This window comes from Podarcis vaucheri (assembly GCF_965113315.1).
Source record: "Podarcis vaucheri genome assembly, chromosome: 6".
NCBI classification, from domain to species: Eukaryota; Metazoa; Chordata; class Lepidosauria; order Squamata; family Lacertidae; genus Podarcis; species Podarcis vaucheri.
The window spans coordinates 104,610,458-104,627,953 of record NC_138764.1 but is presented as its reverse complement, the minus strand read 5'-3'; the positions used below and the strand labels follow the sequence as shown (position 1 = coordinate 104,627,953).

The 17,496-nt window shown below is 49.8% G+C and overlaps 1 protein-coding gene across 2 annotated transcripts in view; it reads right to left on the bottom strand.

Moving 5' to 3' along the window:
• Nucleotides 1-1,060: 1,060 nt before the first annotated feature.
• The window catches only part of XKR7 (XK related 7), a 45,129-nt gene continuing 28,693 nt past the window's right edge, over nt 1,061-17,496 (bottom strand). Inside the window, exons 1-3 of one of the 2 annotated variants that reach the window (XM_082226374.1) lie at nt 8,386-8,449; nt 6,842-7,041; nt 1,061-3,567 (exon numbers count right to left, since the gene is read on the bottom strand). In XM_082226374.1, coding sequence (XP_082082500.1) covers nt 2,606-3,567; nt 6,842-6,965 — 1,086 coding nt within the window. In that variant the 5' untranslated portion in view covers nt 6,966-7,041; nt 8,386-8,449 and the 3' untranslated portion in view covers nt 1,061-2,605. Of the gene's footprint in view, nt 3,568-6,841; nt 7,042-8,385; nt 8,450-17,496 lie in introns of those variants that run through there. The other variant, XM_082226373.1, reaches the window with a different exon arrangement.

Sequence of the window (17,496 nt, the reverse complement as noted above, 5' to 3'; positions counted from 1 at the left end):
GGGCTACCTTTGAAGGCGACCTGGAAACTACAACTAATCCAGAATGCGGCAGCTAGACTGGTGACTGGGAATGGCCGCCGAGACCACATAACACCTGTCTTGAAAGACCTACACTGGCTCCCAGTACGTTTCCGGGCACAATTCAAAGTGTTGGTGCTGACCTTGAAAGCCCTAAACAGCTTCGGCCCAGTATACCTGAAGGAGCGTCTCCATCCCCATCGTTCTGCCTGGACACTGAGGTCCAGCTCTGAGGGCCTTCTGGCGGTTCCCTCCCTGCGAGAAGCAAAGCTACAGGGAACCAGGCAGAGGGCCTTCTCGGTAGTGGCACCCGCCCTGTGGAACACCCTCCAGCCAGATGTCAAAGAGATAAACAACTACCTGACATTCAGAAGACATCTGAAGGCAGCCCTGTTCAGGGAAGTTTTTAATGTGTGACATTTTAGTGTATTTTTGGTCTTTGTTGGAGGCCGCCCAACAAATTATTATTATTATTATTATTATTATTATTATTATTATTATTATTAATATTATTTAGCCATGATGGCTCTGCTCTGACTCCACAGTTGGAGACGGCATTGCTTCGGTATACCAGCTGCTGGAAACCACAGGAAGGGAGAGGGGTCTTGGGTTCAAATCCTGCTTGCCAGTTTCCCATCTAGTTGGCTGCTTTGAAAACAGGGTGCTGGACTTGACGGGCCAGTGGGACTCTGTGTGTCATTATCTGCTTACCATCCAGCCCGATCAAGTCGCACACACATTATTCTGTAACCATGTGGCTGCTAGCTTTCCCTTAGAATCACGAAATGGTAGAGTCGGAAGGGACCCCGTGGTTCATCTAGTCCAACCCCTTGCAGTGCAGGAGTCCCAGCTAAAGCATCCATGACAGATAGACGCTTCTTCTTTTCTACATGTCATTCCAAAAAAAAAAAAGCACCAATGTAGACTGATAGCGCTATGGAGAAGAATACCCACCTAATGTATACACTTCTGTTCTGGGTCGCTCATCCCGCGGGGCCAACACTGCTGCGATCGGCCTGAACGGAGCTTTTTGGGGGGCAGCTGGGAAAAAATACATCATCTGGGAAGCCACAAAGCAGCGGCTGCTGCCACCAACCCACTCAGGTGAGAAGCCCTTTCCTCAGTGGGCTGAGTGGGGGGGGGGAAGGGGGACGACAGCCCATTTGATCCTGGCTAGAACACTCACAGCACCTCCTTTAAGGCATATATATCTACACTACAGACTAAAGTGGTGCAATGGCCACGCCCCCTCTCCCAAGGAACCCTGGGAACTGTAGTTCCATGAGGGGGAAGCTGGGGCTCTCTTTAGCAGAACGCCGTCGGCGACCTTGACCCGACTACAACCCCCAGGGATCTTTGGGGAGGGGGAAGCGAAAAAGAGGTATAGAAATCAAGATAGGACTGCAATGTAGGTAACATGTCCTTAGAGACCGGCTCCTTGGCTTGGCGTATAAACGGTGCGTGCCCCGCCTTTTATGCCCACACGGCTTGGAAGAAGACCCATTCATTCCTGGAAGCCCTCCTTGTCAATGTCAAATTACATATATTTAAATGAGGGGACGCGTGTCGCGAGAAAACGGACACCCAATGGAGATGGACGAGGAATGAGACGGGCAGTCATGTTTTCGAGTGCTAAATCTGCTCTCGTTTCAGCCCCATGGTCTGTTTACAGAAGGGTCTGTTTATATTACCAGTGTGCTCCAGACCGGCCTTCTCTGGTACCATCAAGGTGTTTTGGACTACAACTCCCATCATGCTGGGGCTGATGGGAGTTGTAGCCCAAAATTTCTGGAAGGCACCAGGGAAGGGAAGGTGGCTCCGGACACTCACATCAAACCCACACGGATGCCAGCAGGTATCACACAGCCCCTAAAGGCCCACCCCCAGCCCCTGTGAGCCACTCCAATCTCCCTCCCAGAAGCCATCTTTTGATTCTCCAGCACCCTTTAGCGTCCCCAGAATCAACGCCGCCACCTGTCCACAGGTTAACTCTGATCCCATCATCACTGATCAGCGGCCTATTCTCCCCATTGCCCAACAACCAGAGGTCAGCAAATAATCCACGGACTCGAGAAGCCTTAGCTACCTGGGCTCAGGTGAACAGGTGAGGTATTTTGGGAGAGACCACAGGGCCTCCTTCACAGGGGCGCATCAAGGGGATGGGTGGCATCCCCCCCCCTATTCAAGGCAGGAGGAGAAACAGCACACCTGCCTGAGGGATGGGGAGGGGGATGGGGGGGTGAGAAGCAACCTTACGGCCGGGCAGCGAGCTGGGGGAGAAGAGATAGCACCAATTGGCCTCAATCAAGCTCACCCCTGTCTCTGGAGGAGTTGGGGACCAGGAGTCGTCAGTGCTGTGTGTGTGTGAGTTGGGGGGACAGAAAGAAAGACCAAATCAAAGTTGCTGACGAGACATTGGGGTCAAGACGCTGCTTTCTGGGTCTCCGTCGCCTCGCCCTAAAGATGGCGGGGAGAGGACCACAAGGCCAGCTCGCTCTGGCTGCTGAGGAGCCAGGCGTGGCCCTTGGGGTTGGGAAGGGCCCCTGCGGTGTGGCTCCAGGCCCCCACGGGAGGGGGGGACTCCGCTTTACACCGTGGTCTCGTACTCCAGCAGCTCCTGAGAGACCCCCACCGTGCGGTACTGCAGGCGCGGAGTAGCGGGCGAGGTGTACTCCAAGGCCAGGATGGTCTTTCGGAGGCGCCTATCGATGAAGTGGGCATCCCAGGCAGGGTATTTCTTGCGGGGCAAGTCGATGCGGATGACGGGCCCCTCTGTCCGTGGGGCCCGGGCGACGGGCGTGGGGGGGACACTGGGCCTCACCTGGAAGACCGGCACGCAGCTGTCTCTGTCCCCCGGCACGCCCTCCCTCTCGGCCCCTGTAGTCCTCGGCAAGGAGCGCGGGGGGCTGGTGACGACGTCGGCCGGGGGCCCCGCCCCGCAAGGGACCGCTGTGGGCTCCTCGCCGCACACACAGCCCCCGCCGTGCGGCCCGAAAATGGTTCCGTTGGGGTGCAAGAGGCAGTAGTAGATGAACATGAAGAAGACCCCTAAGGCGAAACTGGAGGTGACTACGCAGACGACAATTAAGGCGTTGGACTCGGGGACCCCGCTCTGGTCCCTGAACCAGTACCAGAGGCCCGTCATGGCGGCGTTCTCCGACAGGATGATGATGTAGTAGATGGACATGCGGCAGCGGCTGCGGCCTTCCTTGACGTTGAACCAGCAGAAGATGTAGATGATGCCCACCACCATGTTGTAGATGATCTCCTCCCACTTGGACATGCAGAAATCCGTCTCGCCTTGGATGATCCAGAAGGTCATGATGCACCAATGGGTGACGATGAAGATCCCAAAGTAGAGGTGGAACACCGAGGCGAAGAGGGCGAAGGCGATGGCCCGGGCGGCGATGGTGAAGAGGTGCCAGAGGATTTGCGTCACCGCCCCCTTGTAGGACATGGGCATCTTGTCTTCCCGGGAGTCCCGCAGCACCTTTTGGTAAGAAGCCAGCGTCCAGGCCAGGGACACCAGCGAGGCGGAAGCCGAGAGACCTGCCCAGGTGAGAGAGAGAGAGAGAGAGAAAGGGAAAGCCGGGAATTAGGGGGAAGAGAAACGGTCTTACTGAGGGATCACAGGGAGAGAGAGAGAGGGAGGTGGAGACAGGAGGAGAAAAGGAGTGGATCCAAGAGGAGGGCAGGAGACAGAGGTCATGGAGAGAGACTGGAGTGATGGAAGGATGAACAGGAGGATTCTGGTGCTAGCCTGACCCTGTGTGCATGTGAGAAAGGCACACAGGCAGGAAGAACAGAGTCATGGTTTAGGAAATGTCAAGAACTGGAGCCAATCGTGGTGTGGTGGTTAGAGCAGTGGACTAGGGTTTATGGGAGGCTGGGGTTCAGATCCCCACTTGTTGGCCATGAAACTCACTGGGAGTGACCTTGGATGCCAGTCCTTGCTTCCCAGCCTAAACTGCCTCACAGGGTTGTTGTTGAGGATCAAACGGAGAGGGGGAGAATTGTCTGTGCACCCTGAACTCCTTTGAGAAAACATGGGATGCAAGGAAATCAATAGATAAGAGGGGATTGGGTCACAACTTTGTGGCCGCGTCTGTAATGCTGGTCATGCCCACCTCAAGGAACTATATAGCACACAGAGAAAGACGAGCTGTAGGAGGGTGGAGCAGTTTGGAAAGAAAAGAGGGGGACACCCTGTAACGATCAGGAGGCCAGCGCAGTGCAAACACGCTGGCAGGAGATCCTCTTTGTCACCTTCAGCATCATGCCCCTCTCTCTCCCAGTGATGCCTGTGACAGACCACTGCTGGGAGAAGGAATCTGTTCCTTATGAAGCATTTGACCTGCTTAGGGCATGGGGTGGAGGAGCTGAGGGGCACAGGAGAGATTTGTGGAAGTATGGAGAGAGCATTGTGTTTTGCCTCCTCGATGCACTGCACCGGACTTCCCATTTCCTAAAACTAAAAAGACTGGTAACTGCTGATGGGGCCAGATTGTTTTCCATGGCTCCAGGGGGTAGAACCCAAACTAATGGATTCAAATGACAAGAAAGAGATTTCGGCTAAAAATCAGGAAGTACATATGTCAGGAGTGCTCTGATGGTGTTTCCTGCTTGGCAGGGGGTTGGACTCGATGGCCCCTGTGGTCTAATCCAACTCTATGATTCTATGATTCTATGAAACTTTCTGAGTGTAAGAGCTGTTCTACAGTGGAAGAGTCTCCCTCAGAGACTTATGGGACTGCCTCTCTCGGTATGCCCCGTGGAGGACCTTAAGGTCCATAAATAGCAACACCCTAGAGGTCCTGGGCCCTAAGGAAGTCAGATTAGGCTCAACCAGAGCCAGGGCCTTTTCAACACTGGCCCTGGCCTGGTGGAATGCTCTGCCTCATGAGACCAGGGCCCTGCAGGATCCAGTGGCGTAGCGTGGGGGGTGCAGGGGGGGCCGGCCGCACCGGGCGCAACATCTGGGGGTTAGGGTTAGGGGGCGCAAATCCACGGGTTAGGGGGCGCAAATTACTTGCCTTGCCCCGGGTGCTGACAACCCACGCTACGCCACTGGCAGGATCTGATGTCTTTCTGCAGGGCTGTAAGACAGTTGTTCTGCCAGGCCTTTGGCTTGAAATCAACTTGATCCCTTTCCCCTCTTTCCCTTTTCCTTTCTCCTCCTGTGATGGAACTCCTATTTGGGGACTCCCCTGGCTTTTTTCTGACCCACGTAGGACCAGTCTGGATAGTTGGCCTTGGTGAAGACTCGATGTTTTCATCCCCAAAAGTTTTTGATTTGAGTTTCTACTGAAATGAGGCTGCATTTTAATGTACTTAATCTTGTTTTTAAGTTGTATTATACCTGGTGTTAGCCGCCCTGAGCCCGGTCTTGGCTGGGGAGGGCGGGGTATTTTTTATTTTTATATTACTATTATTATTATTATTATTATTATTATTATTATTATTAAAATTATAGACTCTCCTTCCTTGGAGGTTTCCAAGCAGAGGTTGGATGGCCATCTGTCATGGATGCTCCAGCTGTGATTCCTGCATTGCAGGGGTTGGACTAGATGGCCTTTGGGGGACCCTTCCAACTCTACATTTCTATTATTCTATGCTCTGGCTTAGCAGAGTCATTTTTATTGTGGAAACAGGAAGCATGAGTAGAGGGTGCGGGGAAGATGGAGAGAGGACAGAAAGAAGGTGACAGCCTGAAAATGGAAAGAAAGAGGTAAAATTGCAGGTGTACAATTGCAGGAGCAACAGCAAGGTGGAGAAAGTGAGCACTACAGGGTAAAGGATTGAGGGACAGGAAGAGATACAACATTTCTGAAAATTTTGAAGGTGTGGAAAATATAACTTTTTTTACCTCTCTCTTTCTTTTTAAAAAATATGGAAATACTTGGGGTGAAATGAAATAATTGCAGCATTGACTTGATTGTTAATATTAAATCTCAGGTGCAAATGCTGTTACATTCATGCATCACCTGCCCAAAAATGATAGCTGGATTTGTGCAAAGGGCTCTGGGGAAGAGTGGAATTCTAGCCATGTTTGCTCAGAAATAAGCCTCAGCATGCTCAGTTCCTATGATAGTTAAAAGGTAAAGGGACCGCTGACCATTAGGTCCAATCGTGGCCAACTCTGGGGCTGTGGTGCTCATCTCGCTCTATAGGCCAAGGGAGCCGGCGTACAGCTTCCGGGTCATGTGGCCAGCATGACTAAGCCACTTCTGGCGAACCAGAGCAGTGTACGGAAACGCCATTTACCTTCCCGCCGGAGTGGTACCTATTTATCTACTTGCACTTTGACGTGCTTTTGAACTGCTAGGTTGGCAAGAGCTAGGACAGAGTAACGGGAGCTCACCCCGTCGCGGGGATTCGAACTGCCGACCTTCTGATCGGCAATTCCTAGGCTCTGTGGTTTAACCCACAGCGCCACCTGCGTCTCTCCTATGAAAGTTAGGGAAAGGAAAAAGTGATGCTGTGCTCCCCAGTTACTGAATCAAATGCTCCTCCCATAATCTGGTCGAGAATTTATTGACGGGAGCAACAGATAAGTTGCCCACGGGGCGTTTGTTATGATTTGTTTTTAGGGAGGTTAAATGAGGTTGCAACAAAGCCAACGTCATCCCACACATTCCTAGCGCATTTTCCTTATCGCCAAAAAATCAACAACCCATCTTTTGGAGAACTGGGCTTGTAGTAAAAGGCCTCCAAATCAGCTGTACAGGCATCCCTGTACTTAGGCGCAATCAACTTAAATCACCACCAGTTGGGTGAGGACTTTGATGGGCTTTGAGGGGTCTTCTCCGCAGGCTCGACTCACCCTGCAATGGATCAATCCTGTTCTGCTGCACCATGATGCTGAGCTGCAGCACCAGCTGCGGGGCGCTCTTGAGGAAGGTCTCCAGGAGCCGCAGCATGCTGATGTCGGCGCTTTCGAACATCATCCTCCAGTAGAAGTGCCGCCGGCGATGCTCCGACTGCCAGCGGCTCTGGAGACCCAGGTACAGGGTCCGCAGGTACCTGCGCAGAAGAGAGAGGGGGCATGCGGAAGACAACAGGTGAAGACCGGAGAACCGCAAGCCTGGAGGGGACCAAACTGCAAATTATTGCAATGGGACCAGGAGTCTTTTTCCTTGCACCTCTAGAGGAAGCTGCTGGCCTGATGTCCAGGGCCACAGAGCGCCACCACTGCGGCTGGCTGGAAAGTGTAGTGTGGTTTCCATCCCAGCAAGGATCAGGTAATGGCACTAAGCCAATATGGTTGCATTTGGCCTCGTATAACTGCTGGCCCCTGCTTGGCAGGGGCGTATGAAGGGGGGCGGGGGCGGTCCACCCCAGGTCCCACCAGGGGGGGTGACAAGATGGCCCACTGCCCCCCCAGCTGTAGAGCAACCGAGGGTGTGCGGCGCCGATACAGGCTGCCGTGCATGCATTGTCTGTACAGGCTGCCACTTGAGCATCATCCGTTCGGGCACCGTGCATGCGCCATCTGTATGGGCGTTGCACATGCGCCGCTAGGGGGTTCGCCCTGCCCCTCAGCGCCCCGCCCCAGGCGCCAGAGAGGTTTCCTCCACCACTGCTGTTTGGTTGCTCAATCTGAGCAAGAAGCTCTGATCAGTCTAGATGGAATCCTTCTTGAAAGTCTGCTGCAAAGGTGGGTGACCTGTAACACTCAGGTGTCATTGGACTCCAGCTCCCATCAGCCCCTGCAGTCAACATGGGACAATGGTCAGGCATGATTGACATTGTAGTCCAGCAAGGACGGGAGGGTCTCAGGACTACTGCAATGCGCTCTACGTGGGGCTACCTTTGAAGTTGACCCAGAAACTGCAATTAATCCAGAATGCGGCAGCTAGACTGGTGACTGGGAGCGGCCGCCGAGACCACATAACACTGGTCCTGAGAGATCTGCATTGGCTCCCAGTACGTTTCCGAGCACAATTCAAAGTGTTGGTGCTGACCTTTAAAGCCCTAAATGGCCTCAGTCCAGTATATCTGAAGGAGCGTCTCCACCCCCATCGTTCAGCCCGGACACAGATCCAGCGCCGAGGGCCTTCTGGCGGTTCCCTAATTGCGAGAAGTGAGGTTACAGGGACCCAGACAGAGGGCCTTCTCGGTAGTGGCGCCTTCCCTGTGGAACTCCCTCCCTTCAGATGTGAAGGAAATAAGCAGCTATCTTATCTTTAAAAGACATCTGAAGGCAGCCCTGTTCAGGGAAGTTTTTAATATTTAATGCTGTATTGTTTTTAACACTTGATTGGGAGCCGCCCAGAGTGGCTAGGGAAACTCAGCCAGATGGGCGGGGTATAAATAATAATAATAATAATAATAATAATAATAATAATAATAATAATAATTCCTCACTTGTGCTCTACCAGGCTGTCTGAGAACCTCCAGTTTCGCTTCTAAGTGGTTGGGATCATGCTTCTGCTCAGCTTGGTTCAAATAAATAAGTAAATGCACATCCTGCCATTCCACCGTCACACAAAGCCCTCACAAGATAGCAACCATTTATACTGGGGATAATTATTGCACAGTTGTTCACACAGCACCACTATGTGAATCTCATCAGCGAGTAGACCAGGTCTCTGCCCTAGGAGTAAGGAAGAGAAGAGGAAGGGGAAGTGCCCAGGGAACAAAGGGTTAATGTGAGCCAATGCCTTCTCAGGTACTGAAGCTGCATCCTGGTTGAGTTGGATGATTGGGCGGGCTCTGGGATGTGAAACACAAGAGCAGTCAAGTACAACATTCCAAGAGTGAACGTGTTTACACATGGGGAGGAATGTTTGTCCAGCCAGCAGGTAAACTGTGACTAGAGGTGGGTGTGGCCTCACCTGTGCAGGTAACCACAAAAGCACAGGGCAGGGCAGCCATCTCTCTCCCTTTGACTACAATTTCGTTGTCCCCGAAGGGGGCAATGACAATAAAGATATTATGATGATGATGATGATGATGATGATGATGATGATTATTATTATTACATGCATTGAAGAAGCAACATCTGCTTAGCCAAAGATGCTCTCTTCCAGCCAAGAGAGGACAAAGGGACTGTCTCCTTATGAGATAGTTGCCAGGTGTATGTTACTTTTCTAAGCTAAGTCTGCCTTCTGGGATCCGATTGTGAACAGAATGTGAGTAAACTCTTTTTTATACTGTACTTTTATAGAAGAATGTGTTGTGTCTTATCTTGTATGAGGGAATAAGGGGGAAATACCAGAACAGTTATTATAGAGGCTTTAGCGAGTCTGAGCTAACGCATCCGCTGTGAGTTTAAAAAGGGGAATGTTACTCTGCTAAATTGTGAACTTGTTAACACAAGTTGGAAAGGCTATAATCAGTATATCCTCTCCTGCATCCCTGAACATTCCCACAAGAAGCAGCACCAACAGAGGTGCCTTAAGATGAGACAGGACACTGATTTGTCTGGCTCTGTACTGCTGACACTGACTCGAACTCCCTGTGGGAGGATTTGCAGACAAAATCACAAAGGCAGGATTGCTAGACAATTGGAAACCGGGACAAAGGTAGCCTGCTGTTTCAGAACCCGCGTGGAGGGGGGGGACTATGACATCATACTTCCAAACCTGGTGGTGGGGGAAAATACAGTGGTACCTTGGGTTACATATGCTTCAGGTTACATACGCTTCAGGTTACAGACTCCGCTTTCCCAGAAATAGTGCTTCAGGTTAAGAACTTTGCTTGAGGATGAGAACAGAAATCGTGCTCCAGCGGCGTGGCAGCAGCAGGAGGCCCCATTAGCTAAAGTGGTGCTTCAGGTTAAGAACAGTTTCAGGTTAAGTACAGACCTCTGGAACGAATTAAGTACTTAACCAGAGGTTCCACTGTACAATGGGTTAATTCCTACCTGCAACTCACACACTTTTTCCTATTTGCGATGGGTGAAGACAGTATCTTTGTTCTCCTCCAGAGAGCAATTGCCATTTTGAACTGGACTATGGATATTTGTAATGTTTTAGGATTATTGCCTGCCTGATTTTCATCACTGTATATGTATATGCATCCTAGCAAGACTTTTGATGTGAGTAGACCTTGTGGGGTTTTTTGGGGGGGCGCGAAGGAACTTTGGCTCGTAGGAGTTTCCTCCTATGGTTTCCAGTGAGATCTCACGAGCTCGCCCCCAAATCTCACAAGATCTCACCCCAAACAGCCACCACTTCCCACAGCCGCAGCACAACCTAGGTAAAGGATGCTTCAACAGGGGTGGCAGAAGGCCAGGGAGACAGTTTCCGTTTCTCCTTAAGAAAATCAACAAGCAGGAGTGTTTTTTTCACCATCCCTTTCACTTTTAGAATCATAAAATCATAGAGTTGGAAATGTCCCCAAAGGTCATCTAGCCCAACCCCCTGTGATGCAGAAATCGTGACTAAAGTTTCCCTGCCAGGTGACCATCTGTTTACAAACCTCCAGTGAAGGAGAGTCCGCCATCTTTAAAAGCACAAGAGCCATTCCAGGTGGTGGCGAAAGAGGCAGCTCCGATCACTTGTTACCAACAGAGCAGGCTTGTGTCTGTTGGTCATCCTGCACTTCCTTTGCACTGCTGTCTCCTGTCCTCCAGGGGGCACTCATACCTGTTGCAGGTAGATCCTCCCTCAGGCCAGCTGTAGGCAGAAAATTACCGTATTTTTTGCTCTATAACACGCACCAGACCACGTAGTTTTTAGAGGAGGAAAACAAGAAAAAAATATTCTAAATATATGATTTTTGTGGTTCATGCTGTAGCCACAGATATGTGATCTGACAGTGAGTTTGGAGTAGCCCAATGCAAAAATCTTGAGGATCCATGTGGATCCATGCTTTGTAACCACGGAGGAGGGAAGGAAGGGGAACCATGGATCCTCTGCTCACGACTGCAGCAGATCCCCACCGCCACCCGCAGGCATTCGCTCCATAACACGCACAGACATTTCCCCTTACTTTCTAGGAGGAAAAAAGTGAGTGTTATGGTGCAAAAAATATGGTAGTTTACATGGAGAGGGAAGGACGTCTGTAGAACGTTTGTCTCCCTCCCTCTAGGTCTGCCAGCTCCAGAACCAACCTTCACCCGACTTCTAGTGAAACGCCCATCAAATGGGTGCTGTGATGGGGAGGAGATTTTATAGACAGCTCATTGCACTGATCAAATGTGCCAGAGAAGGAGGCAGGAACAGCTGGTCTCCCAGAGCCACATGGAGCTGTAGCACTGTACTCCTCGCAGGGCCGGATGACGACAGGATCCTTGGCTCCTGCTGCCGACGACTGTGTCAACCATCTGCCCATCAATCTGCACTTCGTGTAGGTGTTTGGGGGAGACGTAGTTCTGCTGCTACCCAAAAAAGGCTTTTCTTTTAGGTGTTTATTGCAAATACTGACACACTCGTCCCTGCTTCCACCGCACCTCTGCTGCCACGCTTTCCCTGCACCCCATCTTTCTGAAAGGTTCACCGAACCCAAAAAGGTTCCACAGAGTCAAGTGCAAATATTCTGTTGTCGTCGTCACAGTGCTAAAGATTGCAGGCCAGTTCAGCAGCATGCTCTCTGCAAGCGACATATTGCTCCATCTGCATGTTGCAAGTCACTGTTTGGGGCGCCGTGACAGCTGATGGGGCAAACACCATTTCATGTATGTATGGCTCAGGCCCAGGCTATTCTAATGGAAGTGAGAGCTGGACCATAAAGAAGGCTGATCGCCGAAGAATTGATGCTTTTGAATTATGGTGCTGGAGGAGACTCTTGAGAGTCCCGTGGACTACAAGAAGATCAGACCTCTCCATTCTGAAGGAAATCAGCCCTGAGTGCTCCCTGGAAGGACAGATCCTGAAGCTGAGGCTCCAAGACTTTGGCCACTTCATGAGAAGAGAAGACTCCCTGGAAAAGACCCTGATGTTGGGAAAGATGGAGGGCACAAGGAGAAGGGGACGACAGAGGACGAGATGGTGGGACAGTGTTCTTGAAGATACCAGCATGAGTTTGACCAAACTGCGGGAGGCACTGGAAGACAGGAGTGCCTGGCGTGCTCTGGTCCAGGGGGTCACAAAGAGTCGGACACGACTAAACGACTAAACAACAACAACATTCTAAATGGTATTCTCCCACAAAAAGAAAAAGAGAAGTGAGATTTATACCGGATAGATCCTGGGAGAGATGCGAAGGAGCGTATTATCCCAAACCTCCCATACAAATCTGCCTGGGCTCTAAGGTCTTTGGGGGAGCACTGTGATGCAGCAGCAAAAAAAGCTAATACTATTCTAGGCTGCACCCACAGAAGTGGGCATCACATATTAGAAAGGATGTTGACAAGCTGGAACATGGGCAGAGGAGGGCAACTAAGATGATCAAGGGTCTGGAAAACCAAGCTTTATGAGGAGGATTGCTTGAGGAATTGAGTATGTTTAGCCTAGAAAAAGAGGAGACTGAGAGGAGATATGATAGCCATCTTCAGCTATCAAAAGGATCGTCATGTGGAGGATGGAGAAAGCTTATTCTCTCCTGCTCTGCAGGGTAGGACCCAAATCAACAGATTCAAGTGACAAGAAAGGAGATTCTAACTAAACACCAGGAAGAAATTTATCAGAGTAAGAGCTGTTTAACAGTGGAAAGGACTATCTTGGGAGGTTGTGATTCTTAAGCAGAGGTTAGATGGCCAACTGTCATGTATGATCTAGTTGAGATTCCTGCCTTGCAGGGGGTTGGGTCAGACAGCCCTTGTTGATCCCTTCCAACTCTACGATTCTATGATAATGGCGTAAGACTTCAGGGACTGCAGTCCACTTCACCAGATGCATTAAATTCTATCCCGGCTTGCAAGTACTTATATGTATGATTTCAGGGATGCTGTAATTGTCTGTACTTTTTGGCATTTTCCCCACCTGACCTCATGGTTTATCATCCTCTGCCCCACCCAGACACAGATATTTGTACTGCAGGACAGCACTGAATGCTTTTGATGAAGCAGGCTGTAATCCACAAAGGCACATCCCATAATAACTTTGAAAGTTTTTAAGGTGCCACTAGAAGACCCTCTCTCTCTCTCTCTCTCTCCCTCCAAGAAATTAATCGGAATTCTATGCCAGCATAAGAGAAAAGAGGAAGGACTGGGGTAGAGAAGAGTGTGGGGTGAGCAGATTTTCTAAATTGTCATGATGGACACACAATGGAACATTTCAGGCTGCAGGAGGGGGGGACAACGGACAGACAAACAAAAGCCGTCAGAAAACTGTAATTAAAAACCAGTGTGGGTTTTGCTCTTGACTTCAGCGAAGCGTGGATTGCAGCACATATGAAGGGGGAGGGGGGGCATTTTCAAACAGGTTGAACTATCTATTTACGCTCCAGCAAGGAACTATTTTCGTCCTGTGAATATTAAACCATGTTTTGATTGAGCTAAGGTACATTTCCAAATGAGAGCACTGGGGGAGATTTTGTTCCAGGGCATGTTTGGAACGGATTCAAGTTTGTTTTTTTCCTGATAGCCTCATCCTCTTAACAGTTTTTCTGCCGGGGAGAGTTGACTTCTCCATGTTGCTTCACCAGTTTAGCAGGACCCCCGACTCCCCAATTCTTGCCATAAAACACCAAGGCTGTACATGAACTAAGAACATAAGAAGGTCCTGCTGGATGAGGCCAATTGCTCATCGAGTCCAGCATTCTGTTCTCACAATGGCCAACCCTGGTGCCTGTGGGAAAGGAGGGTCCGAGCAGAAAAACCCTCTTGTGGTTTCCATCAGCTGGCATTCAGAAGCATCACTGTCTCCAACCATAGGTGCCAACTCCCTGGGGCCAAAGCACCCACAACATTCCCCATGAAGGGGCCAGGCACCCACAAATATTTGGTGCCAGGGCTGTGCACGCTGCATGGCACCCATAGCCCCGGGTACCCACAGTCGTGGGGCCAAGTTGGCATTCCTGCCTCCAACTGTGGTGGTATAGCATAGGCATCCTGGCTAGTAGACATCAATAGTCCTCTCCTCCTCCATGAATTTATCTAATCCTCTTTTAAAGCCACCCAGAAGGGAGTTCCATAGTCTAACAATGGGGTTCCATAGTTTAAGAAGGACTTAACAGTCATACCTCGGGTTACAGCCGCTTCAGGTTGTGTTTTTTCGGGTTACGGACCGTCGAAACCTGGAAGTACCGGAACGGGTTACATCCGGGTTTCGGCAGTTGCGCATGCGCGGAAGCGCAAAATCACGCTTTGCACATGCACAGAAGCGCTTAATCGCAACCCGTGCATGCACAGATACAGGTTGCGAACGCTGTGGGTTGTGCACGTACACCCCACATGGATCACGTTCGCAACCCGAGCGTCCACTGTACAGTGGTACCTCGGGTTACAGACGCTTCAGGTTACAGACGCTTCAGGTTACAGACACCACTAATTCAGAAATAGTACCTCGGGTGAAGAACTTTGCTTCAGGATGAGAACAGAAATCGCACGGCAGCAGCGGAAGGCCCTATTAGCCAAAGGGGTGCTTCAGGTTAAGAACAGCTTCAGGTTAAGAATGGACCTCTGGAATGAATTCATTCTTAACCTGAGGTCCCACTGTATTCCATTCCTCTCCACTCTGTCCTCTCATAGCTATACAAGAGAGGCTTTTTAAAGCTTGACCCAAAGTCACTCAACCCAATGGGGTGTTGTGGCCAACAGAGTCCTCATTCCCTCTCCGCGGGGCAATCCCAGCTAGAATTTCCATTCTGGCTCTCCTTTCTGGACAGCCAAGGAGCTCCTGGCAAACAGCAGCTCTTGAATTATTCAGTTGACACTAAACTTGTCTGGCTACGAAAAGGAGAGGTGTGCATGAGCAAGGATGTTATGAAAGGAGGGCTGGGCGCCATGGCTTAGTGGTAGACAATGAGTCTTGCAAGCAAAAGGCCCCAGATTCAATCGCTGATGATGCCTCCAGGTAGGACTCCTGCCAGAAATCCTGGATTGCCACTGCCGGTCAGTGTAGACAATATTGAGTGTGATGCAGGGTTCAAATCCCCACTCAGCAATGAAGCTCATTGGGTGACCTTGGTCCAGTTACCATCTCTCAGCCTGTCTTACCTCACAGGGCTGTTGTGAGGATGAGATGGGGGGGGGAGGAGAATGACCACCTTGGAAGGTAAAGGTAAAGGTACGCCTGACCATTAGGTCCAGTCGTGGCTGACTCTGGGGTTGCGGCGCTCATCTCTCTTTATTGGCCGAGGGAGCCGGCGTACAGCTTCCGGGTCATGTGGCCAGCATGACTGAGCCGCTTCTGGCGAACCAGAGCAGCGCACGGAAATGCTGTTTACCTTCCCACCGGAGTGGTACCTATTTATCTACTTGCACTTTGACGTGCTTTTGAACTGCTAGGTGGGCAGGAGCTGGGACTGAGCAACGGGAGCCCACTCCGTCGTGGGGATTCAAACCGCCGACCTTTTGCTCAGCAATCCCCAGGCTCTGTGGTTTAACCCACAGCAAGATGATATATAAATGCAACCAACCAACCAAACAACAAGCCAACTTCCTTGGAATCTATGCCCTGGGTCTTTTGGGTCTCTTGCCTAAATCCTGTTGTCAGTGACTCTCTCTCTGTGTGTGAGCCGAGTGCTAGCAGCACACATCAGCTGTGCGGTGAAAACACCTCTTCTTTTTCTTCTTTTAAATTCTTCAGCAAAGGCAAGTGCGCTGCTGAGCTGTCGTCGTGGTGTGCTATGCAGTGCTAAAACCGCAAGTGCACGGGAAAAGCAATGGTGGTGGCCTGGCTTGCCCTCTGCTTTAAGTTATTTTTATTATCAAAGAAGAAAGGCCACCACCTTGTCTCAGAGTAAAATAATAATAAAACAACCCCCCCCTCCACCACTTGCTCAGTCTCAGTGAGCACCCGATTTGTTGTGACTTTAATTTAATTAGGGGGAGGGGTAATGATGTAATATCCACTAACGGGGGGCAAATGAAGAGAAATTGATTGCGGAACAGGATCCAGATCATCCGCGTGGGGAATTAATTGGGAGTAATGGTTAAATAAATTGAACTGATTCTGCGTGATCTGGGAAGCGGTGCAAATGAATCGGAAAATGTATCTAGTGTGATTTGGAGGGGGAATCAATGTGTTTGCACGCCGTGAAATGTAAATTCTACCGATTCTTTGTAAATTTGCACATATGCATATAAATTTGAATGCCTCTTGCCTGGGAACTTTTAGCTACCCACCGAAGCCACTAGGAACCCAGTCCTATGCTTGCACAGTCCAGCATCACATAATACAGTGGTACCTCAGGTTAAGAACTTAATTCGTTCTGGAGGTGCGTTCTTAACCTGAAACTGTTCTTAACCTGAAGTAGCACTTTAGCTAATGGGGCCTCCTGCTGCCGCAGCAACACCACTATCTGATTTCTGTTCTCATCCTGAAGCAAAGTTCTTAACCCGAGGTACTATTTCTGGGTTAGCAGAGTCTGTAACCTGAAGCATCTGTAACCCGAGGTACCATTGTACATACAAACAGTCTCTCCCTCTCTCTCTCTTTCTCGGTGTAAGGAAGGTTCCAGGTTGTAGTAGTAGTAGTAGTAGTAGTAGTAGTAGTAGTAGTAGTAGTAATAATAATAATAATAATAATAATAATAATAATAATAATAATAATAATTTATTTATACCCCGCCCATCTGGCTGGGCTTCCCCAGCCACTCTGGGCGGCCTCCAACAAAATATTAAAATACAGTAATGCATCAAACATTAAAAGCTTCCCTAAACAGAGCTGCCTTCAGATGTCTTCTAAAAGTCTGGTAGTTGTTGTTCTCTTTGACATCTGCTGGGAGGGTGTTCCACAGAGCGGGTACCACCACCAAGAAGGCCCTCTGCCTGGTTCCCTGTAACTTGGCTTCTCACAGTGAGGGAACCGCCAGAAGGCCCTCGGCGCAAGTCAGAAATGTTGTTTTAAGGACTTAAGCTGTGGATTTAAGGCTGTGTGGAGATAAACTTTCGAACCAAAGCATGTTTTAAGAAGAGCGTGGAATGTATAAGGGCTTTGGAATGACGCAGTTAAAAATGCCGTCGCCATATTGGGAAGTTCTGTCGGAGGACATAAGTCTGGGAGGAGAAATAGAGAAATAGAGCTGTTTTTATATTGTGGGCGAAACTCCTCAGAGGGACTTAAGAGCGACAGTTCTGTAATTAATGATGGAAAGAGCGATGTTATCTATGAAGGCGATGATATATGGAAACCATCTCGATTAGAGGACTGGAAGAACAGAAAAATTCACACAGGAGTATTATTATTGGTGTTTATCGGCTTAAGGAGACTATCAGAAGAGATCATAAAGAAAAAAGAGAAAATATATGAACAAGATGTGATGTGGAAACAGCAAGATAAGACTGGATAGAATTATGAACTCTGGACTGATTTGGACATTAACGCAGTAGCAAGAAGATGATCAGAATCCCCCTTCGGATCTTAAAATTCGGCTTTGTAATTCGGAATTTATGTGATGTGATTTAATTTGATTTGATTGGCCGGT